The sequence below is a fragment of the Leptidea sinapis genome, chromosome 9, assembly GCF_905404315.1.
Source record: "Leptidea sinapis chromosome 9, ilLepSina1.1, whole genome shotgun sequence".
In the NCBI taxonomy this organism is placed as follows: Eukaryota; Metazoa; Arthropoda; class Insecta; order Lepidoptera; family Pieridae; genus Leptidea; species Leptidea sinapis.
In genome coordinates, this window is record NC_066273.1 from 14,144,009 (window position 1) to 14,171,500 (window position 27,492).

At 36.5% G+C, this 27,492-nt stretch overlaps 2 protein-coding genes across 4 annotated transcripts; one reads left to right on the forward strand and one right to left on the reverse strand.

Annotated features, from left to right (window-relative positions):
- The first annotated feature begins 714 nt into the window (after positions 1-714).
- LOC126965919 (uncharacterized) lies at positions 715-1,861 on the forward strand. Its single transcript, XM_050809711.1, has 2 exons — positions 715-1,294; positions 1,554-1,861. The coding sequence occupies exons 1-2, from the start codon at positions 1,187-1,189 to the stop codon at positions 1,722-1,724; spliced, it is 279 nt and encodes a 92-aa protein (XP_050665668.1). The 5' UTR covers positions 715-1,186; the 3' UTR covers positions 1,725-1,861.
- Positions 1,862-7,371: 5,510 nt separating this feature from the next.
- LOC126965900 (uncharacterized protein CG45076-like) lies at positions 7,372-27,260 on the reverse strand. Of its 3 annotated transcripts, XM_050809670.1 has the most exons (11): positions 27,094-27,257; positions 23,687-23,770; positions 16,951-17,145; positions 15,593-15,705; positions 13,538-13,674; positions 13,195-13,356; positions 11,696-11,897; positions 11,099-11,144; positions 9,428-9,901; positions 8,799-8,908; positions 7,372-7,830 (listed from the first exon to the last, which is right to left on the reverse strand). In XM_050809670.1, the coding sequence occupies exons 1-11, from the start codon at positions 27,154-27,156 to the stop codon at positions 7,686-7,688; spliced, it is 1,731 nt and encodes a 576-aa protein (XP_050665627.1). In that variant the 5' UTR covers positions 27,157-27,257; the 3' UTR covers positions 7,372-7,685. The 3 variants fall into 3 exon arrangements, with proteins under 3 accessions (XP_050665627.1, XP_050665628.1, XP_050665629.1); XM_050809671.1 differs by lacking the exon at positions 23,687-23,770 and having other exon boundaries at positions 27,094-27,260; XM_050809672.1 differs by lacking the exon at positions 13,195-13,356.
- Positions 27,261-27,492: the final 232 nt, after the last annotated feature.

The following is a 27,492-nucleotide window of genomic DNA, read 5'->3' on the forward strand; positions in this document are numbered from 1 at the left end:
CAATTGAAATACGCCAATACAAAATTATACACAGATCGCCCTGCGTAGTCTGTGGTACGTGATCCAAGCCAATCGGCTTTGTGCCCGTTGAAATCACCCAAGACTACGATTTCAGCGGAGGGGATCTGTGCAAGTACGTCGTCAATTGCCGCTTGAACGCAGCCCATGAGATGATCGGTTTCTGCGTTACCACTATGGGACCTGTAGACACACGCATAGATGCGGACGCGGTCCTCTAAATCTACGCGGAGCCAGAGAGTAGTCAGGTCCCTACCCTCAAAATTGCCGAGACGGCGACAGCAGATATCCTCCGTAACGTACACACATACCCCGGCACGAGGCAAGAAATTATGCTCAATTTTGTACCCGGGGTACGTTAAATATGACGTATCGCTATGTCGAGATATCTGCGTCTCCGTATGGAAACACAAAGCCGGCTGCGCCGTTTCAAGGTGGTGGTGGACGGCGTATCGTATATCGGATCGCATGTGGTTGAAATCTTGAAATAACCTTGGAATCAGGCCAGTCGGGACTTTATTACGACTATAAACAGACTGCGTTTTGATTACTCCATCGTTCCGGCCCACCTGGCTCGGTTGGGCATAGTGGAGAGTAGCTACTGCACCTAATGCAGTAATTCTGTTGGTGATATCGAACATTTCATATTTATATGTGAGTGCTTTTCGTTTGACAGATTGATTCTTGTCAGTGAAATTAGTGCAAAATCAATTGACAGTGCAAGATCCCTCCCGCCGCCTGAGTGATATGTTGAAAAATAGATCCTATTACGTGCCTCTATATAAATTCATCAAAAATACAGTTGGGAAATTATAATAAATCGAATAAAAATATTTAAGACTTGGCCTAAAGGTCTAGATAACAGGCTGAGTACCTACTTATGTACTACTCTTGAAACTTCCGAGTTCTGTACAGTCACCAAGTACAGTGTACTTAGGTACTTTAGAAACTACCTGTACGTAGTGTTCATGATCATTCTCTTTGACTGTACCTAATGTATGTATGTGTATGTGTGTAGTAAGTGTTCTGTGAACTCTAATTTTTAATACCTAACTTACTAGGTAGGTATTATTTTTTTTTATAATAAATTTATGTTTATTCTATAAAAATAGAAAAAAGGCTGTATTACTGACTACTGTATGAATATTAAAATACTTAACAAATAATTATGGGAAAAGATAAGAAGAAAGGTCCAAAAGGCAATGTGTTTAAAGTGGCTGGTGCCAAAAGTTTGAAGAAAACTAAGGCTAAGGCAGTCAATTTAGGCTTGAAAAATGTAAGTATATAAGTATTGTTATTTTGTTTCTCTATACTAACCCATAAATAAAAATAGTATTCGCCTCTGGATAAATATCATTCAAATTGCAAAAGCTGTAGAAGTTATTGTAAAACTCACATTATATTAGGTAACCTCAAACTCGTTGAATTGTAAAAGTAAAATAGGTGCTAAAAATTTCTCAGATATTAGTTAACATTGCATCAACCTATAGGTACCTTAATAATTTTACGTTTGCATATAAATTATAATGTTTCAGATAAAGCAAAAGATTGCAGAAATTGATAAGCAACTACTTGATATTAAAAGAGATAAGCCAGTGGAAAATAAAAAGAATGAAATAAAAGTTATCAAGAAGAATCCAGTGTTAAATGTTACAAAGGCGGAAGTGTCAAAAACAGCTGATGAAATTGTGAAGATGGACTTATGATAGTAATTTCTATTACAACAAAGAGCTTTAATATTGGAAAACTCTAGTGAAAGACATGAAATAACCTGCACTTTAGTTTTTATTTCATCCTATGTTTCTTATTCAGTATAATTAATATAGAACTATATTATGTTGCAGCGGTATTTGTCTTAATTCCTGTCTAAAGCTATCATCAAATAACATTTTATCAAATAGGCTAAGATCAAGTGGTGATTAAATAAACGGAGCCCTTTTGAATCGCCATTAAAAATATTTAAGTAATTTAAATTACTGAATCTACCATATGTTTGGAAAAAGTAGAGCTTGTGAGAAGAACATACAAGAAACTCAACAGCCAATCTTTAAAATCAATGAGTAGTTTACAGTTTTTTTAATATAAGTACTTAAAAAGGTAAAAAATTTGTTAGTAATGTGCAAATTAAATCAAAATCACTAATCATGGAAATGACACTTATGAATGTCAAAAAAATATTTTTCTTTTTGAATCTACTGCTACTTCAGGGTTGAGCTAATGAGAAGAAGTAGCAAGAAACTCATTGCCACTCTTTTATATCAAGATTTACATTTCCATCGATTTACAAATCATTTCAATTACAATATATGAAACTTTTTAACATTTAAAAATATATTTTAAATACCAAATATTTTATACAGAAATAAACTGTATAAAATTATTTAGTATTGGCTGCATCATGTTTGTGTGTGATTCCTGTCATAATGAGCAATCACATAAAACAAATACTATGACATATTTAATTATAACAAGTCAACCAGGCACCACTAATAGCACTCATTCACGAGTTGACACATGGACCAACCATCTTACGAGTCACACATATTTGACAGAAGAAGATGACAGATATGCCATTTTATTGAGCATGACAAACCATGTTATAGCATACGCAAAATACCTACAACATTATCCAATAGTGCTCACAAAGATAGCCCACGAAATTATTCTATATAATTCAATTACAGTACATTTTATATAAACAAAAATAATATAACTAATATTCATGTTATATTTAAAAGATTATAAGTCTCTTTATGATAAATTAATCTTTATATGTCTATGTCTAGTCTTTAAATGATATATTATTAGGAGCATCTATTTTCCATATTAATAACTTTTTTTTATGAAAATAAGGGACAAGACGAGCAGGACGTTCAGCTGATGGTAATTGATACACCCTGCCCATTACAATGCAGTGCTGCTCAGGATTCTTGAAAAACCCAAAAATCTGAGTGGCACTACAATTGCACTTGGGATGTAAGATGTTAAGTCTCATTTGCCCAGTAATTTCACTAGCTAGGTCGCCCTTCAGACTGAAACACAGTAATGTTTACACATTACTGCTTCAGGCATAAATAACTGCACTTGTGGTACCCTTTATCTAGCCGGCATCCTGTGCAAAGGAGCCTCCCGCTGGTAATATATGTATATATATATAGTAATATAATATATATAACTTCTTTATCCTCTGTATATTCTACCGTATAGTAGGCATCTTGAATAAGGCAAATTTTTATATTTACTGTATTTAACATGAGTATAATTTTTAATTCTGCTTATAGCAAAAGTATGATAAAAACCCTGAGTTTTATCATTTTAAATCTAGCCTTAGGCTAATTTTACTTAATTGATGTAGAGTAAAACTAAGAATGTGCCCATTAGCACTATTCTTATTGTCTACTAGCTGACCCGACAGACAAATAATGTTTTTATTTGTCAATATCATAATGAAATTGTTCCACAGCAGAACTGTCAAACCGTGCATCAATAAATTCTCTCATAGAAATTATGTATGGACACATCAAAGGAAAAACAAATTTGTTGTTTTTATTTAATTTAGCAGCATTTTCCTATTTATTCACCTTTTAAACCTTCTCTGGACTTCCATAAATAATTTGAGACCAAAATTAGCCAAATCGGTCCAGCCGTTCTCGAGTTTTAGCGAGACTAACGAAAAGCAATTCTGCTAAAGGATTCAAGCAAAAGTACGGCGTAGATTACCAGGAAACCTTTGCCCCTGTCGTTCGCTATTCGACAATAAGGATGCTCTTCGCTGTAGCCGTCGAATACGGTTTAAATAAAAGTCAGTTAGACGTGAAAACCGCATTTTTGAATGGCGATCTACACGGGGATGTTGTGATGCAGAAACCAGAAGGATTTGTTGTAAAGGGGAAGGGAGATATGGTATGTAAGTTAAACAAATCCGTCTACGGTCTGAAGCAAGCCGCTAAGTGTTGGTATGAGAAAATAAATAGCGTACTTACGAAAATATTCTTTTATTTCCTCGTCGGATGCCGAAACTAATGACATTAAAAATCAGTTGAAAAAGTAATTTCAAATTAAAGACTTAGGACAAGTCTATCAATTCCTGGGAATGAAAGTGTGCAAAGAGAAGGATAAAATTACTCTTGACCAGTCGCAGTATATCAGCAGTATCTTGAACCGATTTTAAGTGTCAGACTGCAAGCCAGTTGGAACTCAGATAGTAGCTGGAGTCAAACTGAACAAGGCAGAGAAGAAGTTAGAAAACTAGAGTTTAGAAGTCTTATCGGAAGCCTTATGAACGTCGCAGTTTATATACGGCCAGACATAGCCCACGCGGTGAGCTGTCTGAGTCAGTTTAATGAATGTCATTCCGAGAATCACTGGAAAGCTGCGATGCGCGTGCTAAGGTATTTGAAGGGAACAATTCATTATAAGCTTTGAAAAATCGGGTCTCGGTATATTTGGCTACGTGGATGCAGATATTTCTCGCCCATATTTTTGAGTGTTTTACCCATAGTCTACGTTGCCTCATAGCGGCCACAAGATCTTCTTTAACGTAGCGATTAATGAATGAGACAATAATTGGTTTTGGAGTTTCTTTCTGATATGTGGGAACTCTGGTAACCATGTTAATGTTCCTTTTTTATTGTGCAACCAAGAAGCGTTCCAATTTGTAACGTAATGTCAAAAAGGTTTTCATGTGTCTTGATCGGGACGCCTTTAATTTCAACATTATTTAGTCTCAACCGTGGTCCGTCTCGTTCTTCTCTAAATTTAGTATATTAATCTCAGCCTGCAGCTTCGGTACTTCATCAGCTAGTTGTTGGAATTGACTCAGACCAGACTCGACGATATCAACTCTTTCTGAGAAACCTCAGATAGAATCATGCGCGAATTGGAGGGATTCTTTCAATTCCGTTATATCAGTCTTTATTATCTTCACATCCTCTTCTAAGCTGCGGAGAGGTGCTAACTGCTTGGTGGTGGTAAGTAACTGCCAATGAAGCTGTTCGAGGGTGATGACAGTGGGTGAGATACTTCCCGTTTCAAGACTACTAACCGACGAGCTAACTACTCTTGCACCGTGGACACTTTCACGTCGCTTTGTTTTTCCCCAGTTAACGGTATCCAGACTCTGTGATCGTGGCGCAGGGGAAGTCATAATGCCGCTGACAAGTACTGCAAAATGCCCCGTCATTGGATTCCTCATTGCACCACCCGCACGTAAACATGTTTGAGTATTGATATAGTTGAGAAGCCCTGGAATACGCAAGTAACTTGCGGGGTTCGACAAATGACCGTGCGTTGAGTACAAGACCCAGCGAGCGGCTATATATATTATGGCAAGACAGGTATATATTGTTTGTAATTAGTTAGAAGATGATTATTGTTATAATAAACTTGATATGTATTTTTGAAACGAATATATTTTTTAAATAAACCGTGGCTAAAAGTGAAACACCAATGTCTGAGTAATAACTAAACGTTTATTACGTAGAAAAGTATACTTATATGTCTAGCATAATATAAGGGCGAGTGCACACTACAACAACTTAATTAGCTTGCTCCTACAGCTATCCTACATGCTTGTCTGGCAAGGGGTAGGAACTATCAAAATATTCTGGCTAAAGAGGAAACTTCATCTACTTATTACCCAAGTATTATATATAAAAATTAGCTTTTATACTATAACGTAAGTAGAATTATAATTTTGTGTCTGGCGAGGGGCTGCCACGATGGCAACTGACGTCATTTTTTATAATATTCTGAAAGTAATACCAGAAAATGAGACTTTAATATTTGATGAATTTAGATCTGTATTAATTCCTTTTACATGCCAAAGCCACTGAAGTCCAAACTTCATAATTGGCCAAGGTTCTTACCTGTGTTGGGAGCATGCGTTAACAAACTTTCAGCTTTTATAAAATAACGAAGGTCTGGGGTTCACGGGCTCTGGCTCTAACAGAAAAAACACTTGATATATTTTCTGCTACTGAGTTCGTATCGATTGATATTATACTTCTTGATACTTTTTTTTACATGAGGTAGGGAGAATTCATTTCATTTGTGTTACTAGCGTTGTGTGACAATATTTACCTACAACCAATTAGAATTGTTTTCCAAGGACGGGCTAATTTTATATAAATTCTGTGATGTGTCTGTCAATGTTATAAACGAATGAAATGTCGTCAGCGAAAAAAACAATGTCATATTTTTTCGAGACGACAAATGACAAAACGTTAATGTAGACAAGGTATATACAGGATGTCCCAAAGTTATGGGACATGAAGGGAAAGTACATTAAATATCGAAGATAGGCTATTTTACTGAAAGAAGACTTTATGTTATTTTTAAAAGTTAGTAATTCTGCATTCAAAGATTTTACTAAAAATTACTTGCCTCGTCTGGGAATCGAACCGAATTAAATGTAAAAAAAACACCCCTACTTTTATAATGCCAATCGAAAGAATGGCCAAAACTAATAACTCTTCTTAAGTAACAGTATTTTAAAAGACTTAACTTTTTGAATGAAATTGGGACAGACTTATGGTCTGTCCCGTTAGTGCAAAATTATGCACAGTTCACCCTGCCTAATATTATGTGCTAATATAGTGTGATAATCGATTTGAAGTCGTACTCCTACGACTTGAAATCAATACAAATTGCTTTATTCATTTTGTGGAAAGGCGCTGGTGTGGGACGCGACTAGCTTCGACAGTCTCTCTCCTTCCCATGTCCAAGTTACGTCAGTTGGTGCTGGGGCTGCTGCTTCGACTACCGAAGACAGCAAGCGTCATCATACATATTTGTGCCGTTTGGTGTCGAGACACTCGGCCCGTGGGGCCCAGAAGCACGTAGAATGTACAGAGTACTATATTCACGCCTCAATAAGGCTGCTGGAAACCCAGCGGTACCAGCTATTTCGGTCAACGGATCATCCTAGCTATCCAACGCAGAAATGCTGTTAGTATTCTTGGTACCTACGGTTCCACGTAATGATAGTTTTAATTATAATTAGTCATAGTATTATAAATATAGTTAGAGGATTTGTTTTGTTTGAATAAATATATATAATTATCATTCATTTATTAGGTTAAATAATTAATTTACCACCTCTTTGAAAAATGTTGAGTTTTAATGAGAAAAAGTGGCAAGAGATTGTAGCAAGACAATTTTTTTGCAATTCAGTCTTAAATTATTAGGAAGGAACTCTGTTGGACATCCGTGTCTTAACCGAGGTCCGCCTCGGTTAAGATCTTTCCTAAACTCAATTTATTTTACTGCCAATATTCAAAATTAAAGTTGCATTTACCTACATCTTCATCATCTATTTTCTATTCTTAATTTAATTGGGAAAAGAAACAAAACTTTAAACATGTCTTTTATTGTTAAAATATAAACATAACAAGAATAAAATATAATAGTTAATGGAACTCGGTTAATCAAACAATATTTGACAGTGGCAATTATCAATTTTATATTGTTCACTCTTTCATACGTAAATATATTACGCATATGAGTGATACAGTCAACGATCAAAAACTAGCATATCATTCAAAATAACAAAAAAGGATATGAATGACACATAGTCTAGCTTAAAAACTAAGTTAGAGAAAAATGCACAACAGAATGTCACTAAGACCTAACCACAACCAAGGAGGTGGTTGTAGTTTATTTTATAATTATTCTTCATCCGTTACGTCGGGTTCGGCGTTCTCATCGTCACTAACTTCGGCAGCTTGATCTGCACTTTCAACGGCATCGGGGATGACTTCGGGGCTTTCAGGTTCTTCAACGATTGGTTCCTCTTCTGTTTCCGGTTCTCCGCTGTAATGTGCGTGTAATTTTATAATTGCAAGAATAAGATACTTATTGAACCTAATGTAAGGTTAGTCGACCTGTTATTGTTAAAAAATCAGTGTATGTATCAGTGTATACAGTGGTAATCACCACCACCATGTTCACAAGCATCTTTACACAAATAAAGAATTCAAGCTCTAAAGATTGATGCATCCAGTGAGAGGCTCCTTTGCACAGGATGCCAGCTAGATTATGGGTACCACAACGACGCCTATTTCTGCCGTGAAGCAGTAATGTATGAGCATTGCTGTGTTTCGGTCCGAAGGGCGACGTAGCTACTGAAATTACTGGTCAAATGAGACTTAACATCATAATTCTAAAGGTGACGAGAGCAGTTGTAGTGCTGCTCAGAATTTCTGGGGTTTTTCAAGATTCTTGAGCGGCACTGCATTGTAATGGGCAGGGCGTATCAGTTACCATCAGCAGAACGTCCTGCTCGTCTCGTCCCTTATTTTCATAAAAAAAATCCAATATACGATAATTTATATTGGTATCTACAGTTTATTCTTTATTACTTTTTGTTAAATATTTGGTATTTAAAACGGCACAAACTAATTTGTTATGCATTACAGCCATAGTAAAATACTCTATTTTATTTGACAAGTGGCCGTTGAGTTTATTGTAAATGTTCTTCGCACGAGCTCTACTTTTTTCGAACATGTGGCAGATTCAGTAATTTGAAAGAAATATTTATACCTAATGACGATTCATAAGCGCTTAGTTCTAGCCTAATAACTAATTAGATAAATTTTATTTGACTTTAAACACTATTGTATCGTAATGATATGAAGCTGATTGATTGTATGTTTGGAGCATTGGTTAAATTAAGAAATCGAAGGTGAAACCTGCAATTTTACTGTGATATGTTTATAAATTTCGAGAATTTACTTTAGTATTTAGTTTCAATAAATGATTTCAAGTACTGAATGCCTTACTTTGTCTCTTCGTCAATGACGTCAGCAGCAGAACCACTTCGGGACAGTTCTTCTAATCTAGCTGCAGCGAGCTCTGATTCTTGTCTTGCTATTTCAGCCAATTCTGCAGCCTGGAAGTATACGAATTTAAAAGAGAAATATTATATATAAAGAGAAATAATATAATACATGGCACACGCAAATTTGGAAATATCAAAACTGAATTAGAGGTTGACCCGTCTGACAGTTTAATTTAATAATAAATAAAATAATAATTTAAGTTACCAAAGTTTAAAAACGAATATGGAGTCGGGAATAACACATAAATCGTCGTATTTGTAATACAAAATAGTATGTGCAACCCCTGCGACGTTGTCGAATACCCAATCTAGCAAATGACCGCACGAGCGAATTTCGCTTTCGTGGGCATTCGACAACTTGTCGCGCTTGTTGTACAATATACTATTAATAGACTTAAATCTCGCTTTCTATAATATTTTATACACGTTTTTTAGCGTGCCTCTATCTTTGACTGTTCAAACCTTTATAGTAACTAAACATGCAAATTACTAGTAAGCATAAAAAGCTATATTTATTTTGTTATGCCCGAGTAAAATTCTATTTTATTATTTTTAATAATTAATACGCACCTGTCTTGCCAGTTCAGCTTCACGATCTTCTTGGGCTTGCCTTTCTAATTCTTCTAGTTTCGCAAGCTCCTCTTGTCTCCTTTGTTCTGCTAACTCTTCTTCTTGCCGTGCTTCTTCAGCTAATCTAGCTTCTTCAGCTAGTTTAGCCTCTTCGGCTAATCTAGCTTCCTCAGCTAGTCTCTCTTCTTCAGCTAGTCTGGCCTCTTCAGCTAATCTAGCTTCCTCAGCTAGTCTCGCTTCTTCAGCTAGTTTAGCTTCTTGTGCTATTCTCTCTTCTTCAGCTAATCTGGCTTCCTCGGCCAATCTAGCCTCTTCAGCAATTCTAGCCTCCTCGGCCAGTCTTGCCTCTTCTTGGATCCTTGCTTCTTCTGCTAATCTAGCCTCTTCGGCTAACCTTTCTTCTTCTGCTTTACGTGCTTCTTCTTCTGCTTTACGCGCTTCCTCTGCAGCCCGTTTACTTTCAGCTGCTTCTTCCTGTTAAAATAATTGTGCTGTCAAAATAATCTTTAAGTTAAGCAGTTGATTAATATTCATTGTTTAGTTAAGCATAGAAAAATTATAATCTTATTACTGTACTAAATCCTCCAGCTATACTGCAGTAAACCTTTCTAATAAGTGATCAACGCAATCAACAAAGTTTTTCAAGACAATTGCTTGTCTTCGAGACATATTACGTCCCTCTTATGCTTACAAGGTTTTAATATAAAAATATATAAACAGATTCTAAGTTAACGATTCCATTTAAACGATTTTTAATGGGGGATCGGAATCGACCCGAGCTTAAATACGAAGGTTTCCGCACCGTCCTTCATGATTATGTACCTACTTCTTTAATACTTTTGTAAAAGAAACAATTTTGTTTGTATGGCGAAAATCATATTCACCTACTTTGTTTTTCATTATTTCTTGTTATAGTGGAGAATATAGAGTACTAGTTGTTATTGCGAAAACTTTATTTTCATAGCAATAATATAAAGCAGTCTCTATCAATCTACAGCAAACATAAGTGCAACGGATCAGCCTGGCTTTCCATTACAGAAAAAGAAATGCCAGTGTTCTTGTGTTCAATGGATTCAACGCAGTAATATTTTTTATTTCATGTAATGTTATTGTAAATAGTCTTTACAAAAAATAATAAAAATATATTTATACTCCATTTTCAGGATTCTTCCCCGGGGCATAAAAAGAATAGGGTAGTCCCAGGCCCAAGGGCATTTACCAGTAGGAGGCTCTTTTGCACAGGATACCGGCTAGATAATGAGTACCGGCTAGATTACCTGGTGTTTAACCAGGTAGGTAAGTCCCCTATGCGGTTGACCGATAAGTGGAAGTAAAATATAATTAAGCTTTCTTTCACGTACTACCAAGCTGGAATGAGCTTCCTTGTGTGGTGTTTCCGGGACGATACGACAAGGGTACCTTCAAAAAAAGCGCCTTGAGGAGCGTTGCCGGCCGTTAAGGAAGGTGTATACCTCCTTAAAGGCTAGCTACTCTCCTCTGATTCCTCTGGTGTTGTAAGAGAATGTAGGCGGCGGTGATCACTTAACACCACTTAATCCATAAGAAAAAATTATAAATAACCTCACGGTGGATAGGTGAGATATTGTAAGGTGTGTATAAATCGCTCTCTTAAGACTGCAGCAATTATGTTATAACGTAATAATTATATACCTGTGCTTTGCGCTCGGCTTCACGTTTTGCTTCTTCTTTCAGAGCTCTACAAAAATAAAATTAATTAATTACAAATTAACAGCTGACCAATTCCAAAGTTTGGACATCCTCATGGTTGAAAATATAAATATAAGTTGTAAAATATTAGAACTTGTAATGATAAACATACCAATGATTACAATTTAGTTGAGTTAAAATCAATCTGTGTTGTGATTGCGAAGTTATAAGCCCTAGCTAGACGAAAGTAAGCCTTCCTTAAAGTATTAAATGACACCTTAATATTGGCTATTAATATTAAGAAAGTAAGTTATTTTGAGTTACATATATTGCAACATCTTACCAGCAAACATTCTATGTATTTCCAACAGCATGTATGTAAATACAGTCTTCAAAAACCGTTTTTCGGTTAACTTTTTTCATAGATCCATTATGCGTTGGAATAGAAGCGTTAAATATAATCCGGGCGGACTTTATAATACCTAATTCTACTCGACAAAATCGTTTCGGCAGGTATTTCAGAGATTACCCCTCACCAAGCTCACAAACATACCTGTTTATAATGCTAGTAAATATAAACTTTCAAGATTAAGTACTTACTTTTCTTCAGCAGCTCGCGCTTCTTCTTGCCGCTTCCTCTTAATTTCAGCAAGGTCTACTGATGGTGCAAGAACAGGCTCAGCGGTGGATGCGCGGAAACGCGCTTCACGTTCGGCCTTCGCAGCTTTGAGCTCAACACCAGGGTCTTCCATAGCCTTTGGTGCCTGGAACTTGCGGCTGGGCCTCCACGGGAGCAGCTTCACTGCGCGGCGGCAACGGTCCCGTAGTAACAGTGGCCAGTGGTGGGATGTATTGCTTTCAGGCATAGTTCACACCATTGGCCACTGCAGAATAATTATTAGTGACGCAGCAGCGCTTATTATTGCTATAGCATTAACCCAAAAGCCTTGTAAGCTTAGGTTTCCTGTATTTTTGTCCTATATAATGCTGTGTAGCGGCTGCAAGCGTGTTTCGACCCCGTGCAGATAAATTTTGATGAAATGGAGTCTGCGCAAATTTTGATAATGTAACTGAATTAAATAAAATATGAGGTAGTTACTTTCAAAATAGTACAAAAGTGGATTTATACATTTTGTAAATTTGTTATTGTTAGCGATAGTAAAAATACAAAACATAATGTATGTTAGTTTGGGAAGCAAAGCATTAGCAAGCTTGGACATTTCAGGCATAAAAGGATACTAACGTGCATACAGATTGAAACAACTAAAGTGCAATTACAAACATTTATTATGAAAATAAAATCAGTTCTGTTAAGTTAAAAGGAGATAACTCGATCTTAGAAATGTGGTGGACCGCCGTATCACGACAATGTCAAGTTAAATATGAAATATTCACAAATTTGATTTAAATATAATTCTGTGTAAATTGTAACAAAATATATTCGATTCTATCGGATAAAGTGATTAAAAAAATATGAATTACGTATTGCGGTTAGTCGGAAGATGTTATACCGAGATCAAAGATCGCGAATGGCTGCGACGCGGGCGCAAGCGGACCTGTCCGCTTGCGCCCGCGCCACGCTTCGCCGAGCGCAGGAGGCAGAGAGTCGATCTACGCGCACTGCGCCGCTGTCGGATCTTCCGGCGCGTCTTTCGCTGTAAGAGACACCACACTCTGTGTTATAAGTACACATAATATTTAATTTCTCATTTTAAAGCTTTCTAAACACCGTGGACGTCGGAGCTCCGAAATTATTTTAATGCCACCTTTCAATCAGGGAATGACCCGAAATATGAGTAACTTTATCTCGATATTCTAATTCTAATCAATTTTAATGCAAGTATACACAAACATACCTACATAATATTTTCTTCATATCCGAACGTGATCTTTATTGTAATGTTATAGCACAGTTAAAATAATCATAAAATCTATGGTAGTTTATACAGCAGTAAGTAGTCACACTGAGAGCAACTAAGTATATACAAACTATGGAATGACTTCTGGAGCTACGAGGTTTTTTGGCATTAATTTAAATGTTCTTTTTTTGATTATGCGAAGGATTAGCGAGCGCTAGGAGAGCGAATACAGCGAGGTACCTGTTGCATTCTCAACGGCCAATCCGGAGGCCGCGAGTCTGTTCTTCGCGTAAAAAGATAGAAGATTCACGTCATCCCGGATACTCAGTTCCTTGTAGAGGGGTCTGCGGTTGGAGAAGGCCTTACTGCCGGAGTAATGCACGCACGCGAGGTGGCCACGTCCTGGTGAGCAACACCTCTGTTACCACAGGGTCACACTAAGACTAGCATCAGGTTAGTCCAAAATTAGTTCGATACCAGAAGGACAACACATAAAACAACAATATTAAATACGCTTAAAGTTCAAACTTATGTCGGTATCGGAGGAGAAAGGAATTGGTTAAGTTGGAAAGCAATCAAATACCTGTGAACTTCTTGGCGGGTTCATGGTAATAGGAAATGTGGTTGATATTGTCAGCAACACTTCGTAGGGGCAAAAGTAATTTGGCAATGTATGCATCGCTGCTGAAGCGGTATGGGACAGGTTCTCCGTATGAATACCTGAAATTTTCCGATAGTGATTTTAGTTGTATTTAAACCAAAACGATCAAAACAAAATTTTTTCATGTTAAGCAATTTAACATTAATAGACCACTGCTGAAACACTGAAAATGATAAAAAGTGAAACAAAATAATAGCAGGATGAAACCCATTGAAAACGGAAGAAATTTTTTTTTGTTTATTTTTATCTTTTCTAAAAATCTTTTTTTTTTTCCCGAATTTTTTGTGTTGTATATTGTTGTTATACACTGTAATTTATTAGAATTGAAATATTTTTTACTGAAATATTGAAAAAGAACCCTTATTTTCAATCGAAAATTCACCCGTCAAAATATGAGCATTTTTAAAAAAAAAAATATGTTTTCTGTTCGTCAAAACCTCTACTTTCCGATAATGTAAAAAATATAAATAACAATGCTTAATGTTCGAAAAAATAAGCCCATCTAAAGGCGTTGTTTCATAGAGAATTCATACATGTTATTTCGTAGCAGCAATAATGTGGATTACAATTAATCAATAATAATGTAAAAATAATGGACAGCATAATACTAAATTATTATCCTTTATACATATTTTATAAATAGATTTTCCACTTCCCGACCTCAGATCGCATATAATTTATTATTCCTTTCATTTTTGTTATATTCTCTTCTATTTCCAATGGGTTTCATTCTACTATTATTTTTTTTTGGTTTCAAAAATTATCGACACTGGTCTATAAGGTGTAATAATTTTTATTCTTATAAAAAATAAAACAGACTTCGATGTAAAAATGATAATACGAAAGTAGAATGTAAAAGTTAATTACATTATAAACAAGTTACTTGATAAAGTAGGTACGAATCTCGTTAGTAATATAATATTAAATAGACAGTTGTTTATCAACAAGTCGACTTCTATAAATAATTTAAATATTTCATAATATTTATTCCACTTGAATAGAAAATAGGCCTTGATCCAGCGGATTTGATACGCGGTTAAGCTGAAATATCTGAACCAGATACGCTTTATGAAAACCAAAATTTGTAATACCTGCAGTTAAACTCTGAGGATCGCGTTTTAAGGAGATGTGTTCGTGAAGTAGAAGAATTATTAAGTATAGCAATATAAATAATTTTCACTGAAGTATCAAATTACGAAATTAGGCATTCTGAATTTGTGCAATCCAACAATAATGTTGTCAAAAGCTATAGGAATGAATGATATCATCCTTCTTCTAATTAAAATCACAAAGGTCGTTTTCAACGTAAACTTTATTCGTAAAGCAACAGTTTGTCCAATGAAAATAAACCATAAAATAAGCAGGCAGCTAGCAAATGGCGGTTGGCATTTACTGATTTATAATTAGACCAGTAGCGAGAATGCGTCACGGATAATTTTGGCGGTGTAATGTACACCCATACCATACATCTAGTGGATATAAAAACATGTTTCTTTGTTTACAATGCAGTAATGCACTGATGCAATGCCAATATACGATGGATGTGATGTCAATGTCAGTGTCGAACAGTCCAATTTTCATCAATGAGTTATTCTGGTCCGTGTAACAGGCCACGCCAAGAAACAACGCGACAGTGGGCAGGTGTATATATCATCTAGGTATTTTAGGTAATTACTAACAGGCTGATACATTCGTATGTCTATTTATGGTAGAGGTTCTTGGTAAAATGTGCGTGGGTGTAACACACCTGGACAATAAACTGCTTATTATTTGATTATTAGCCGGTCCTCCTCGGTTTTACTAAACTTCGAATATGTGATCAAACTTACTTTGGGCCATCATTTTTAATTTTAATATCAAAATATATCGTGTATATTCTACTCATTTCCTAGACGTTATGATAAAAGTATTTTCTCATTTACAATTTACAATACAACGAAGCTGAAACAAGATAATACACAAACTAAAAATACTCACGAGTAGATCGTATCTAAAGGAGCAAGAGTTTTAGCACGCGGCGCTGCGGAGCGAGCTCTTAGCAGTAAAGAAGCAGTGTCTGCCCGGATGCGGCGCGTTTCGTCTTCAAATGCCTGAAATAATTCAATCGATACGCTATCCTGTAACCTGTATCTATATTAAGATAAATTTAGGTCCGTTTCATTATTTATGAAATCATCATCAATTATACTGATACTAATTTACTCTTATGCGCCGTGCCATTTGCCTGAATACATGTAAAAACCTGGTTACATGTATATGAGTACACAAGAAAGAGATTCAAAAGTGCACAATTTGTGTTTACACTCAGTAAAGAGCTGTTCGTAAAAGAAAGTTAAGTGAGCCTTGGAATATAAATATTCTTTGTATTGGGCTTAAGGTTTCTATCAATTGCTTTAAAATTTCCCGTGCGCTTTTAAGAAACTAGAAGAATAATGGTGGCTTTCTTCGTAATTTATTTTTCACGTGTTATATAAGATATTAAATTACATCTGACAATCCTTTCCGGAATGTAAGATAATTTACCACAGAAATAACCAAGATTCTAGGCATTTAAAGAATATGAGCTTTGTTGTACATATATTATTATGTAAAACGGCTTGTGACGGTGTCATAGAGGTCCCCGTTGTTTCCATTGTTTCGATTTCTGGTTCTCTAAATAGACCAATGTGGTGGCGTTAAGTTGCTTTTACACTGTCGTATTTATCGCTAAGTATACTGTGCACCGCTACAGAGGCTGCACTATTGCCTCTAGGTCTCACTCAATCGATAGCACCGTGGTTGTGATTGGAGTGGATGATGATTCTTTCAATCTTAACCAAGTTTCAACGGAATGTCAGGTTCCTGCTTCAGATATTTTTGGTAATGCTTCAGCAACACTATAAGCTAATTCAGCTGATATACGTAATTTTCTTTGTTCACTTTTACAAATAGTAATGGCCTTTTTTTATAGAAAAAGGCAAACGAAAGTACGGGTCACGTGATGTTAAGTAATCACCGCCGACCACATTCTCTTGCAACACCCGAGGAATCACAGGAGCGTTGCCGGCCTTTAAGGAAGGTGTGCGCGCTTTTTTTGAAGGTACCCATGTCGTATCGTGCCGGAAACACCGTACAAGGAAACTTGTTCCAGAGCTTTGTAGTACGTGGAAGAGAGCTCCTTGAAAAGCGCACTATTGAGGACCGCCACACATCCAGATGGTGGGGATGATATCCTAACTTGTGGCGTGTCGTGCGAAGGTGGAATTCGTCGGCAGGTTTCAGATGAAACAGCTCTTCGGAACACTTGCCTTGGTCCTTGAGGTCTTGAACCAAGAGTGAACAAACATGCAACATACCTTCGTCGATTCGGAGCGGTAGTAGTCATCAAGAGCAGAGACAGCCAGCGCTGGTCTGCGGCGGTAGGCGATGCGGTCGAGCTCTCGAAGGATCACGGAGGGTCGCACCCGGACCCTCACCACGTGGTGCGGGGGCTCTGGGTACGTGACGAGCCGAGTGACCGTGCGAGAAGTCGGGCGATATATTAACTCAGCCTGGAATTTTGATATCTTTTAATTATGAGTTTTCTCTCGTTGCTTTTTTTATTAAATGCGTTAATGATACAGACTGAACATCATAGCCACACAAAAGTCAACAACTTTCTAAATAAAAAGCAAATATATTTCCACAACTTAAAAGCGATCGGCTACATTATACCATTTAGATTTGTGACGAGATAAACTCTGCTTAAAAGTATAGGCTGGGAGAAATATCGGGTTTTTGGGGCATCCACAAATTACGTGAGAAAATCTTGCCGAATTTTCTACTGAAGAGGAAACTCTTTCATCTAGGGCAGAAAAAGGACACCTATCTCTGCCGTGAGATTATGCTAGAACCCTACCCCTTAATTTCACGCGAGATTTTCAAAATTCGTGTTTTAAATGTTAATAAGTTTATTTATTTATAAGCTCGATTGCGTTGGATTTTTTAAAAACTTTTTCCGTAATCATATTAATTCAACGCTAAAAATTAAGACCCGCTCTTTTTTAGAAGGTCATTAATCTCTCCGAACGTGAAATTGGTTTGACCCATGCCCAACTAAACGCTTCATGTAATCAATGGACACCCCCGATACAATTAAACAATTTAACTCTTGTTAATTTATTAGTGCATGTGTCTCACTGACTCATGAATTAGTAAATTGGTAAGAAATAATGGTTAAATTTACATATATTATTATAGTTATTGGTAGACTCTTACAAAGACTATAAAATATTAAAAGGCAGTGTTAAATTTGTTATAACAAAGCAATAAACATCAATACAATAAGACAAGGTATATCGAATTGAAATTGTTGCCGTACGTAGGTAAAGTGGCAAAAAGCAAGCAAGTTATAATATATGCAATGAGTTACCACTCACATGCATATACTATAACAATATGGGCAATGTTATAAATTCGACCATAATAGCATTTCGCGAAAAGAAAAACTCAGGAATCTTACCTTAGAAAATATTTAGTTTCAAGGGTTTTAACTTAACTTCCAGCCATGCAAAAACATCAACTTTTGATACTTGTTCATTGACTTCTCGACTCAACAAGTACCAGAAGTTTGACAAATTGTATGAACTAGTGGTAACTTTTGCATTCATAAGTAGGTACTACTACTACTAGGTATTTGTTCCAAATTATAGTTAAGAATTAGGCTTGGTTGCATCATATTAGCTTTTATAGTTAAGGTTTAGTCTTTAATTTTAACAATAACGCTTACTTTAACATAGACTGTGAAATGTGTTGCACCATTGTATTCCGTGGCATAGTTTAATTTAAAAAAAGAAAAAATCTAACAAAAAATTGAAAAAAATAGCGATAATCGAATATTTATTTTAAACATTTGAGAGTCGCTATTTAACACTAACAATATCTTTAACCGGCGAAGATTTTACGGTCACGGTTAACAGTTATAGTTATGACGTCATCTAAAAATTATCAAATGGTGCAACTCATTTTTTGGCTAATCGATACTTTAAGATGTTTGTTATTACTAAAGCTAGTAGGTGCAACCTCGCCTAAGTTTTGATATAAACAAAATTAAAAGCAATATAAAATATGAATAGGTACTTATTGAAATGAGTGTTGTTGGAGCTGTTGGACATTATATCCTCAATGGTCGGTGTAAGAAGCTGAGAAGCAGGTGCTAATGTCAGTTGATGATAGAAAAGAGACCAACGAATGTTTATGTTGCATGTCACGTTTTAAATTTATGTAAATAATCTATATATCGTTTTATTAAACTCGAAAAAATTAGAGCTCCTCTCACCGCTATTGTATAGCTTCTATTTTTTTTACAAATTTCCCTAGGATTAAACTATGAAAGTTAAATATAGTTATTTCTCTGACGTCACAATATAAATTTTTTCGCCAGTTTTTTTGTCATCGAAAACATATTCTTTGGTAAAATATCATCACGTACAGTATGTAATTTGGAAATGTATTTATCGTGTATACTTAGTTTGAATTGGTTTTGTGGGAAAACCGATTCCAAAATCTACAGCACCAATTTCAGAAATTAAATTTATGAACGATTTTGTGTTTAAATTTAATTTGTGTAAGTAATCCCAGAAGTGAGGGTTATCACTTTAAAAAAAACAAATTTTTTAGCACCAATTAGGTACATGTGAGGATATTTTTTATAAGTAGAATTGCGAGACATGAATATATCAAGTTTCTGTTTCTGCTGCGTTAGTTCCACGCTCTGGCGCGAGAAAATTACATCAGAGAGAATGTAAGTAACTACTATGTTAAAAGAATATTAAATAAGAGGCGGGACTTAGTAAAAATTGAAATTTAGTTTAGTATGAAACGTGCAGTCATTTGACATAAGTTTGATAGATTTTGATATAATAGTAATTACAGTATGGTGTTTGGCGACGAAGTATAATCCGGCAAAGTTTGAAAGCGAACAGCCTGTCAATCTGTCAATGACTGCACGCTTCATACAATAGAGTGAATCGCTTTTTTTTAGAGTTTCACTAGCCTAAATAACATTATCATTATTTGTATGTTTTCAATCTATCTAGCGTTACTTGGAAAAAACAATTGAACGTTATTTTTTTAATCTTCTTCCCTTAAATGAAAAAGGCAAGGCAGAGCCATGCAGCGATGGTCAATGGTATGTATTTTCATGTCTTATTATAATGATACGAAGCCAAGTCTTCTTCAATCATGTATAAAGTTTCACCACAGAGTATTAATTCATTTCAAGGTTATTCTCAAGTCCAGTATAATGCATTATTTTAGATATGATGGAGCCTTCCAACCATCGACAAAAGATATGTTTTTATTGAATGTTAAACGATTAAATATTTTACATTTAATAAATCTTAAAATATGTTCTATCATCTGAAAAAGTTTCACCCTCACATCTCGCCTAGGAGGGCTTACCACTCCTACTCAAAAGTCTCAGCCATTACGCCGAAGCCGAAAATTATTAAAGTATTCGTAACTTTTAGCTAATGATCTCTATGCTGGATATATTTTATTACCTGAATGCATTTTAATTGATCGTAAAATTTATGAAATAACAGCTATGAACTTGCCAAAGTGCTATTAATATAATTATTTAAATTGAGACGCATAACGCGATTACTGGATGAATCACACAAAACTCGAGTGTACCTAAATTTAGACGCAATGCCGCCCGCCCTCAAGACGAGTCCGTAGTCAACGAATGGTTGTTATTGTTTCACATTGAAATGTTTATAATAATAACAGTTTGTCAATGTTTAGATAATTTCGTCTGTTTACTCAGGAGCTTACTGCTGAGTGCTTTTGATGAAATGGAAATTTTTAAAGTATAAAATAGAAAACAGTAAAACAGATATTTTAATGAATACTAAGGTTACCTACTTCACACAATTACTATTAAAAAACCTGGGTGATCGTACTTCCGGAGTATGATTATAGCTATGGTATTTTTTTTTTTGACAAACGAGCGTACGGGTCACCTGTTGTTAAGTGATCACCGCCGCCCACATTCTCCCGCAACACCAGAGGAATCACAGGAGCGTTGCCGGCCTTTAAGGAAGGTGTACGCGCTTTTTGGTTTAAGGTTTGCTGCTTAATTAAAACTACTAAATATAAAAAGAGAGTTAAACACGTTGGTTTTCTTAATCATGGGATCTTTTTCGTTCTCAAATAACCGCGTTTAGTAACTTTGTCCAAAACTATTAAATAGGTACCTATCCAGGATACATAAAATCCTATATCTAAATAAGAGATATACTTTTTTTAAGATTTAATATCAATTAATTATCCATTTCAGTCGGTATCCATATATAACATACATTGGCACAATAAACGTATTTTAAAACATCCCTACTTTATCAACAATAAATATCTACCTAGCTGATGTTTCTTTTTAAATGCCTCCTAAAAAATTATTCGAGCCACAACTTTTTAATGATTATCGCTGTGGTATAAATTAAACAAAAAAGTTTCCAGAGACATCCATTGGCAGTTGGTGATAAAGCTCCATCACGTAGACTCTGTGTATTCCTGGTTCAGTGAATCCAGATGTGGTCGTGATCATCTCTGTGATAACTCACTTAAAAGTCAACCGTCACCTGCTGATGCCGAAACCAAAACTAATAATGTCAGCAAAGTCCTACTGTATTATTACACTTCCTACGGTACTGGTATGAGCCAAATGCAAAATATTTTGCATGTAAATCTGAATACTGGGTAGCCTTACATTCGGTAAATAGTTAAATAAATAAAATAAATGTGTGAGTGTGTTTGTTGCATCATTTTACATATTATATTCTAATTGAAATGATCTGTAAATCTTGATATAGAAGAGTGGCAATGAGTTTCTTGCTACTTCTTCTCGTTAGCTCAACCCTTTACGAATTAGCGGTAGATTCAAAAAGATTTTTTTTTTGACATTCATAAGTGTCATTTCCGTGACCTACTTGAATAAACTGATTTTGATTTGATTTGAAATAAGGAAAGGACGACCAGATACGATTGCTTGTAGAGTGGTGCCGTAAAATGAAAAAAAAAATAAAACAGACGATAATCATTGACTGTTTAATATAATATTGTCATCGGTGCGGAAACCTGGATACGATGGTTTGAACTGCGGAGTGGGTCTTTCCTTTTAAAGATTTGCCTACGAAAGTTAAGAAAAGTTTAAGCATTGGTAAGTGATTGGTTCCTTCTTTTAGCAAATCGAAACATTGCACTACATTTACACTTGAAAACCAAAGGACAGTGAGTGCACATTGGTATTTAAATAAATGCATGCACAAGGGTCAACAAACAACAAAGTCATTCTTCATCACGACAACGCGTCCTCGCATTTCGCTAAGGAATGTGTTTATGAAGCCCTCAAATATAGAATTGATGACGCATTCACCACACAGTCCTAACGTTGCACCTTGTGTTTTTTTTACATAAATAGGCGAAGAGGTACATATGATTGACAAGCTTCGAAGAGTGTGCGTTCCAAGAGACCATTCAAGACTTCCCTTAGGAAGAGGCTGAAACAACTGCTTTCATCAGTATATCGTCTTCGTTCTTATTATTAATTTCCACTGGCCTGAAATGCCTACGCTGTGTTGTTACTAATTTTAGAACACAAACATTAATTGTTTCTTTTCTTAATTAGCAGACATTATCAACGTGACCTTTGGTTTAGTGCCAACAAAATCTTTTCCTTCACGAGTGTTGCTTCCCGCCTACGTGATTAACTGAAATCTCAGTTTGTTTATGATTGAAATATCCGGTTCAGTACGTCAGCCTTTCCATATAACTATTTACCCAATATTACCTAACTATCTTCTGTACTTTGGACGTCAACTTCTCGGCCACCCTGTATAGATTCTTGTGGTCACGATAACTTTAAACAAAGCTAAATTCGCCTAAATTTTTCTATTTACCATTAATGGTCTATGTCATGACTAGGTAATTAATTTCAACAATACACTAAATCAAGAGTTTGAACATGACCTAAATACTTGATTCACGTTTCTTTAAATACAGGTTGGAAACTTATCTCACAAAACCTCAGAATACAGAACAAACAAAACATAAGCTGAATCCGGATGAAGAAATTTTCGGTCTAGATTCTACGTCTAGTAATACAGCACCAATAAATCTATCGAAAACCTTGAGAATTTCGGTGAACGGACAGATGGCAGATAAAATGTACAAAAGCCGTTTTTTTCTTCTAGAAACCATAAATAACAAAGTCCATACATAAAAAATGCTTTTTTTAAATGATAATCCTCCCTAGCAGTTATAAACTTTTTACACTTTAATTATTTCCTGAAACTATCCATTAAAAAGCCCAATAAGTACTTCTTATATTAAGTATATTTATTCGTTATAGGCCATGAGCCCGTGGCAAAATATAACATGTTTACCCCATATGTATGGATAAATTCTGTGAACTGCATTATTGCTAGCTCAATATAGCTTGTTTTTTATAAATGCCACTAGGGGATAACATGTTTACAGCATAATATCCTCCTAAAAACTACACATCAAACATGTTTACTTGTTATAAACCATTAGCCCGTAGCAAATAACTTATTTATGCCATAGGTATATTAACTAGTGAGTCTGTGGCTTGCTCGGGTTGCAAGGCTAGCTCAATATAATTTGCAATTATATGAATGATGATGCCTCTAGCAGATTACTTTTAACAGCATAATATTCTCCTGAAAACTACGCATCAAACAGCACAAAAATGTTTATTCATTAATCGTTATAAACCATGAGCCCGTAGCGAATAACATATTTACGTTTTTGTTTTAATAGGTATACTAACTACTGAGACTGTGGATTGCAATAATGCTAGCACTGAATGATGATGCCACTAGCAGATAACATATTTATGCCATGATTATTTCATGGAAAGTATCCATTACATAGCCATAAACAATTTCATTCTTTCGTCTTTTATGAATCATGACCCCTACATAACATGCGCTGAACATGACGAACGGTGCAAATGAACGCTTCCAGCTGTGCAGATGCAATGATTGCCTTGTTTGACTAATCGTAGCTTATGTACAGCGTCCAACTCACCTGAGACAGCTTGGGTATATATGTGACGTACGGAATACTGTATGCTGGTAGAAGTGAAGATAGGTAGTACGTAGACATCAACGGCTACATGGAAATAATAGGTATTCATAAATGTTTGGTATGTACTAATGTGTAGATTTAAGGCCCTTGTCCCGGAAGGCATTACAATATTTAATACCTACGTGATCATCGTATTGTTGTCACTGTAATTTCGTCTTTGTAACTGAATAAAAGAGACAACTATACTTCAACATGTACGTATTAAAATGCCTTCCGGAATGCGGACCTAAGAGCTCTGCATGATTTGTTTTGCAATAATATATTATTTAAAAAAATTATTCACAAATATAATAATGAACCTACCTACCTACCTAAGTTGCGTGTTAAGAAAATAATCGCTATACTTAAGTACTATTATTGCTAAAGTTTTACATTACTTAAATTGCAAACGAAACCTGTAATAAGTTATTAAGTAACTTGTAGTTGTTATAACTCTCTCGTTCTGGGACGAGTTGTAACTTGTATAACTATCCATTTTATTATTAGATACTGTATGACTATACTTACTGTATGTTAATAAAAATAATAACGAGTTTCTTGTCTTACAAATTTACATTATTAATGTACTTCTTAGGGCCGATTTTTCTATCCTCAGTTAAACAACTAGATAAGAGAAATTCGACGGATAGCGCAATTTCGACATTTTTCAACAGGCAGATAGAAGTTATCGAACGAATTAAGACTATATCGGGTGATTATATTTATCGGCCCCTTTGGGAGCCGGTTAAGAGCTATCAGTGGAATAATTTGGACGTGTTTTTAAGTTTTTTAGGTTATATTTGTAGATAATGTATTCCCTAGTTATAAGTATGTTATCTATGCTCATGTCAACAGATCTAATAATAATCATCTTTTGACGACTACTCACGTAATTTATGTTATAACTATCTAATATAGTAGAAATTATAATATAATGGATATTTTTGAGACAATTGACGACTTCGCGATTGAAGAAGAAATCCATTTCCTCAACAACAACGAAAACAATTTTAAATTGAAATAAACTGAACAAATAAACGAGTGAATTAGAGGTTTTTTGTGATAAATGTCTAATGTCAAAGAAGCATCCTTTGACCTTTCTCTATCATAAGATAGAGAAAGGTCAAAGGAAGAAAAACGCATAAGCGTTAAATAATATATATGTCTATCTCGCTTGCACGTATGAAGTGTGAAGTTTCTTCGACAATACCACAGACAACTATTCTTTGGATAAAAAGCGATTGAAAAATTCAAAACTTTTAATCGTTAGATAAACAGCAAGTTAATTTTATTCTCTCGATAGTTATCTGGTGATTTATCTGAGGATTGAAAAATCGGCACTTAATTATTTAGAATATATATATGTAACTAGTAAAAATATTTGTTAAGTAAGTACATAACATTAAATAAAGTAGATATGCCTTGCATAGTAGGTAATTGTGAGAAATTCTTGAAAAGAAATTACCTAATCAACTATTTTTTCCTACCTGTAGGTGCTTATGTAAGTAGTGTTTTATTAAATAGAAGTCTTAAAATATTGCTTTTGTTATTTATACTTAGTAGGAAATCACAATTCCTTCCAAACTACAAAAATAAACACTATATTATCAAAGTAGGTATCTATTTTGATTACCTAGGTACAACAAAAAAAACTATCATATCATATAAAATCATTTTATAGATTATGGATTAGTAAGGACATACCTTACTAATCCTGAAATACTAATAAAATGTCTAGTCCAACGAAAGTGAAAATGATTTGTGGGCACTATTCGGTAAACGGTGATTTTAAAAAAAGGTTGCTTTCAAAGCTGTTGTCTTGTGATATAATGTGGTAATTTACGTACCTATACGTATCAGTATATTTTAAGATGTAATAATTATTACCGTGTGTAAGTGCTTAGTACTAGATAAGTAATTAGTTATCTGTGTGATTTAAAATTAATTAACAACATCGTGCTCTTCATCGATGGTTGTGTAAGTATAAACATGTGTGGGTAAGATAGAGATTCCCACAGATAGTCACAACAGAAAAACAAACACATAAAAACACAAGCTTTATTAAAAATTCAGTCTAAATATAATTTTGTAACGTGTAAATAGAAAAATAATATAATACTAAACATCAAAAAGCTAGAGATACACGTCCACTTATGTATAAGTGTAAAGTAGAGCGATCACAATTGCGTTAGCGAATACTGTTTAAGTCGGAGTGGTAAGTTAGGTCGGGGGTGAGAGGGGGCGGGAGTGAGGGTCGGGGTCGGGAGCCGGGGCGCTACACGCGGTAAGAGTAGTGGCGGTAGGTGGTGCCGTACGGCAGACGGCCGCTGCTGGTCGACGAGTAGGAGTAGCCGCCCGGGCCGCCCAGGTTGCTGGAGCGCTCGCTGGAGTACGAGTAGCCCCCGGGGCCGCTGCCCGCGCGGCGTTCCACCGTGCTGCTGTAGGAGGAGCGCTGCGGCGCGGAGCCCGCGCCCGAGCGCTCCGACGTGCTGTTGTACGAGTACGAGTACTGCTCCTCGGCGCGGCGCGGCAGCGTCTCGCGGTCCACCACCACGTAGTGGCGCGGCGTCTGCAACAACCGCGCCCTTAGCACCGGCCACTCACCCGCGGCAGACCGCCCTCGCACCCGCCGCGACCGACCCTAGCGAAAGCGACACACGACAGACTACGGGCGAGCACCGATCAGTAGGACGCGTAGTTGCTGTAGAAGACGTGGCGGTGCGGCGAGACCTGCGGCCGGCCGTGCGCCTGCGCCAGCACCACGTCCATGTGGTCGCGCGGCGTGCCCAGCGGGTCGGCCTCGTACGCACGCTCCCGCTGCCCCACCAGAGCCAGCACGCGCGCGCGCGTCTGCTCGCGGGGGGACACGTAGGGCGCGAGCGGCGCCAGCTTCGACTCCGGTTTCGGCGGGATATTCTGTCGCGTCACCGGCTCGAGGACCGAGGCCCGGCCGCCCGGCCGCCCCTTGCGCCCGAACGCCGTCACGGGGTCCGGCACGAGACTCGGCCGCGGCACGAAAGGCACCTTCTCCCAGTCTCCCGCCCGCTGCAAGCGTAGAATTCCCCGTTATTGGGCGGGCGGCGGCTCCAGACGCGGCTATATTTGGCGCGCGCGGCAACTCTCATATCCGAGATACGTTTTATTGCAATTCGACCCACATGCGAAACGAAAACAACTGATGGACTCCTAGCTAATCGAATGTCCGACTACATCACCGGGGTATGAAGCAAATTTTATAAGCTCTATTTAAAATGTTATATCGACTATTTGTGAAGGGTTTGGGTCGTGTGGTGCGAGGGCGTCCGGCTCCCGGGGATTCGATGGAGCGAGGTTCACGCTCAACGGGTATTACAAAGCAAAAAACTCACCGTCACGCTGTAGTTGGACCTGTAAGGCCGACGCGTCGTATAAAAGTCACTTTCGTAAACCATGGTTGCTGCTCGATTTCGTTCGACTGAATCCCGCGACGGTTTGATCTCGACTGGCGAGCCATGAGAGCTCACCGCTGGCAAGCTGAAGCCGACCTTATTTTTAGATCACTGTCATTGCAATTTTCACGTCATTCCTCCTCGGCTTTTCTTCGAGTTTCCAAAACAACTAAATGTGATGTCATAATATTTGGGTTAAGGATAATCATACTTTATGAAATATGCCAGAACAAAACGTATTAAAATAACTGAGACTCACCTTAAATATATTTGATCTCGTTTGTGTTAGTCATAGCTTTTTATTATATCTAATCTTAAACTAACGAGTTGTTCATGAAA

Excerpts from the sequence above, each read along its gene's own strand:
- LOC126965919 (XM_050809711.1), top strand. The coding sequence starts at position 1,187 with ATGGGAAAAGATAAGAAGAAAGGTCCAAAAGGCAATGTGTTTAAAGTG. Across the intron at positions 1,295-1,553 it reads TCAATTTAGGCTTGAAAAAT|ATAAAGCAAAAGATTGCAGA; the intron begins GTAAGTATATAA and ends ATAATGTTTCAG.
- LOC126965900 (XM_050809670.1), bottom strand. The coding sequence starts at position 27,156 with ATGGTTTACGAAAGTGACTTTTATACGACGCGTCGGCCTTACAGGTCC. Across the intron at positions 23,771-27,093 it reads GGTCCAACTACAGCGTGACG|CCGTTGATGTCTACGTACTA; the intron begins GTGAGTTTTTTG and ends ATTTCCATGTAG. Across the intron at positions 13,357-13,537 it reads ACCCGCCAAGAAGTTCACAG|GACGTGGCCACCTCGCGTGC; the intron begins GTATTTGATTGC and ends GTTGCTCACCAG.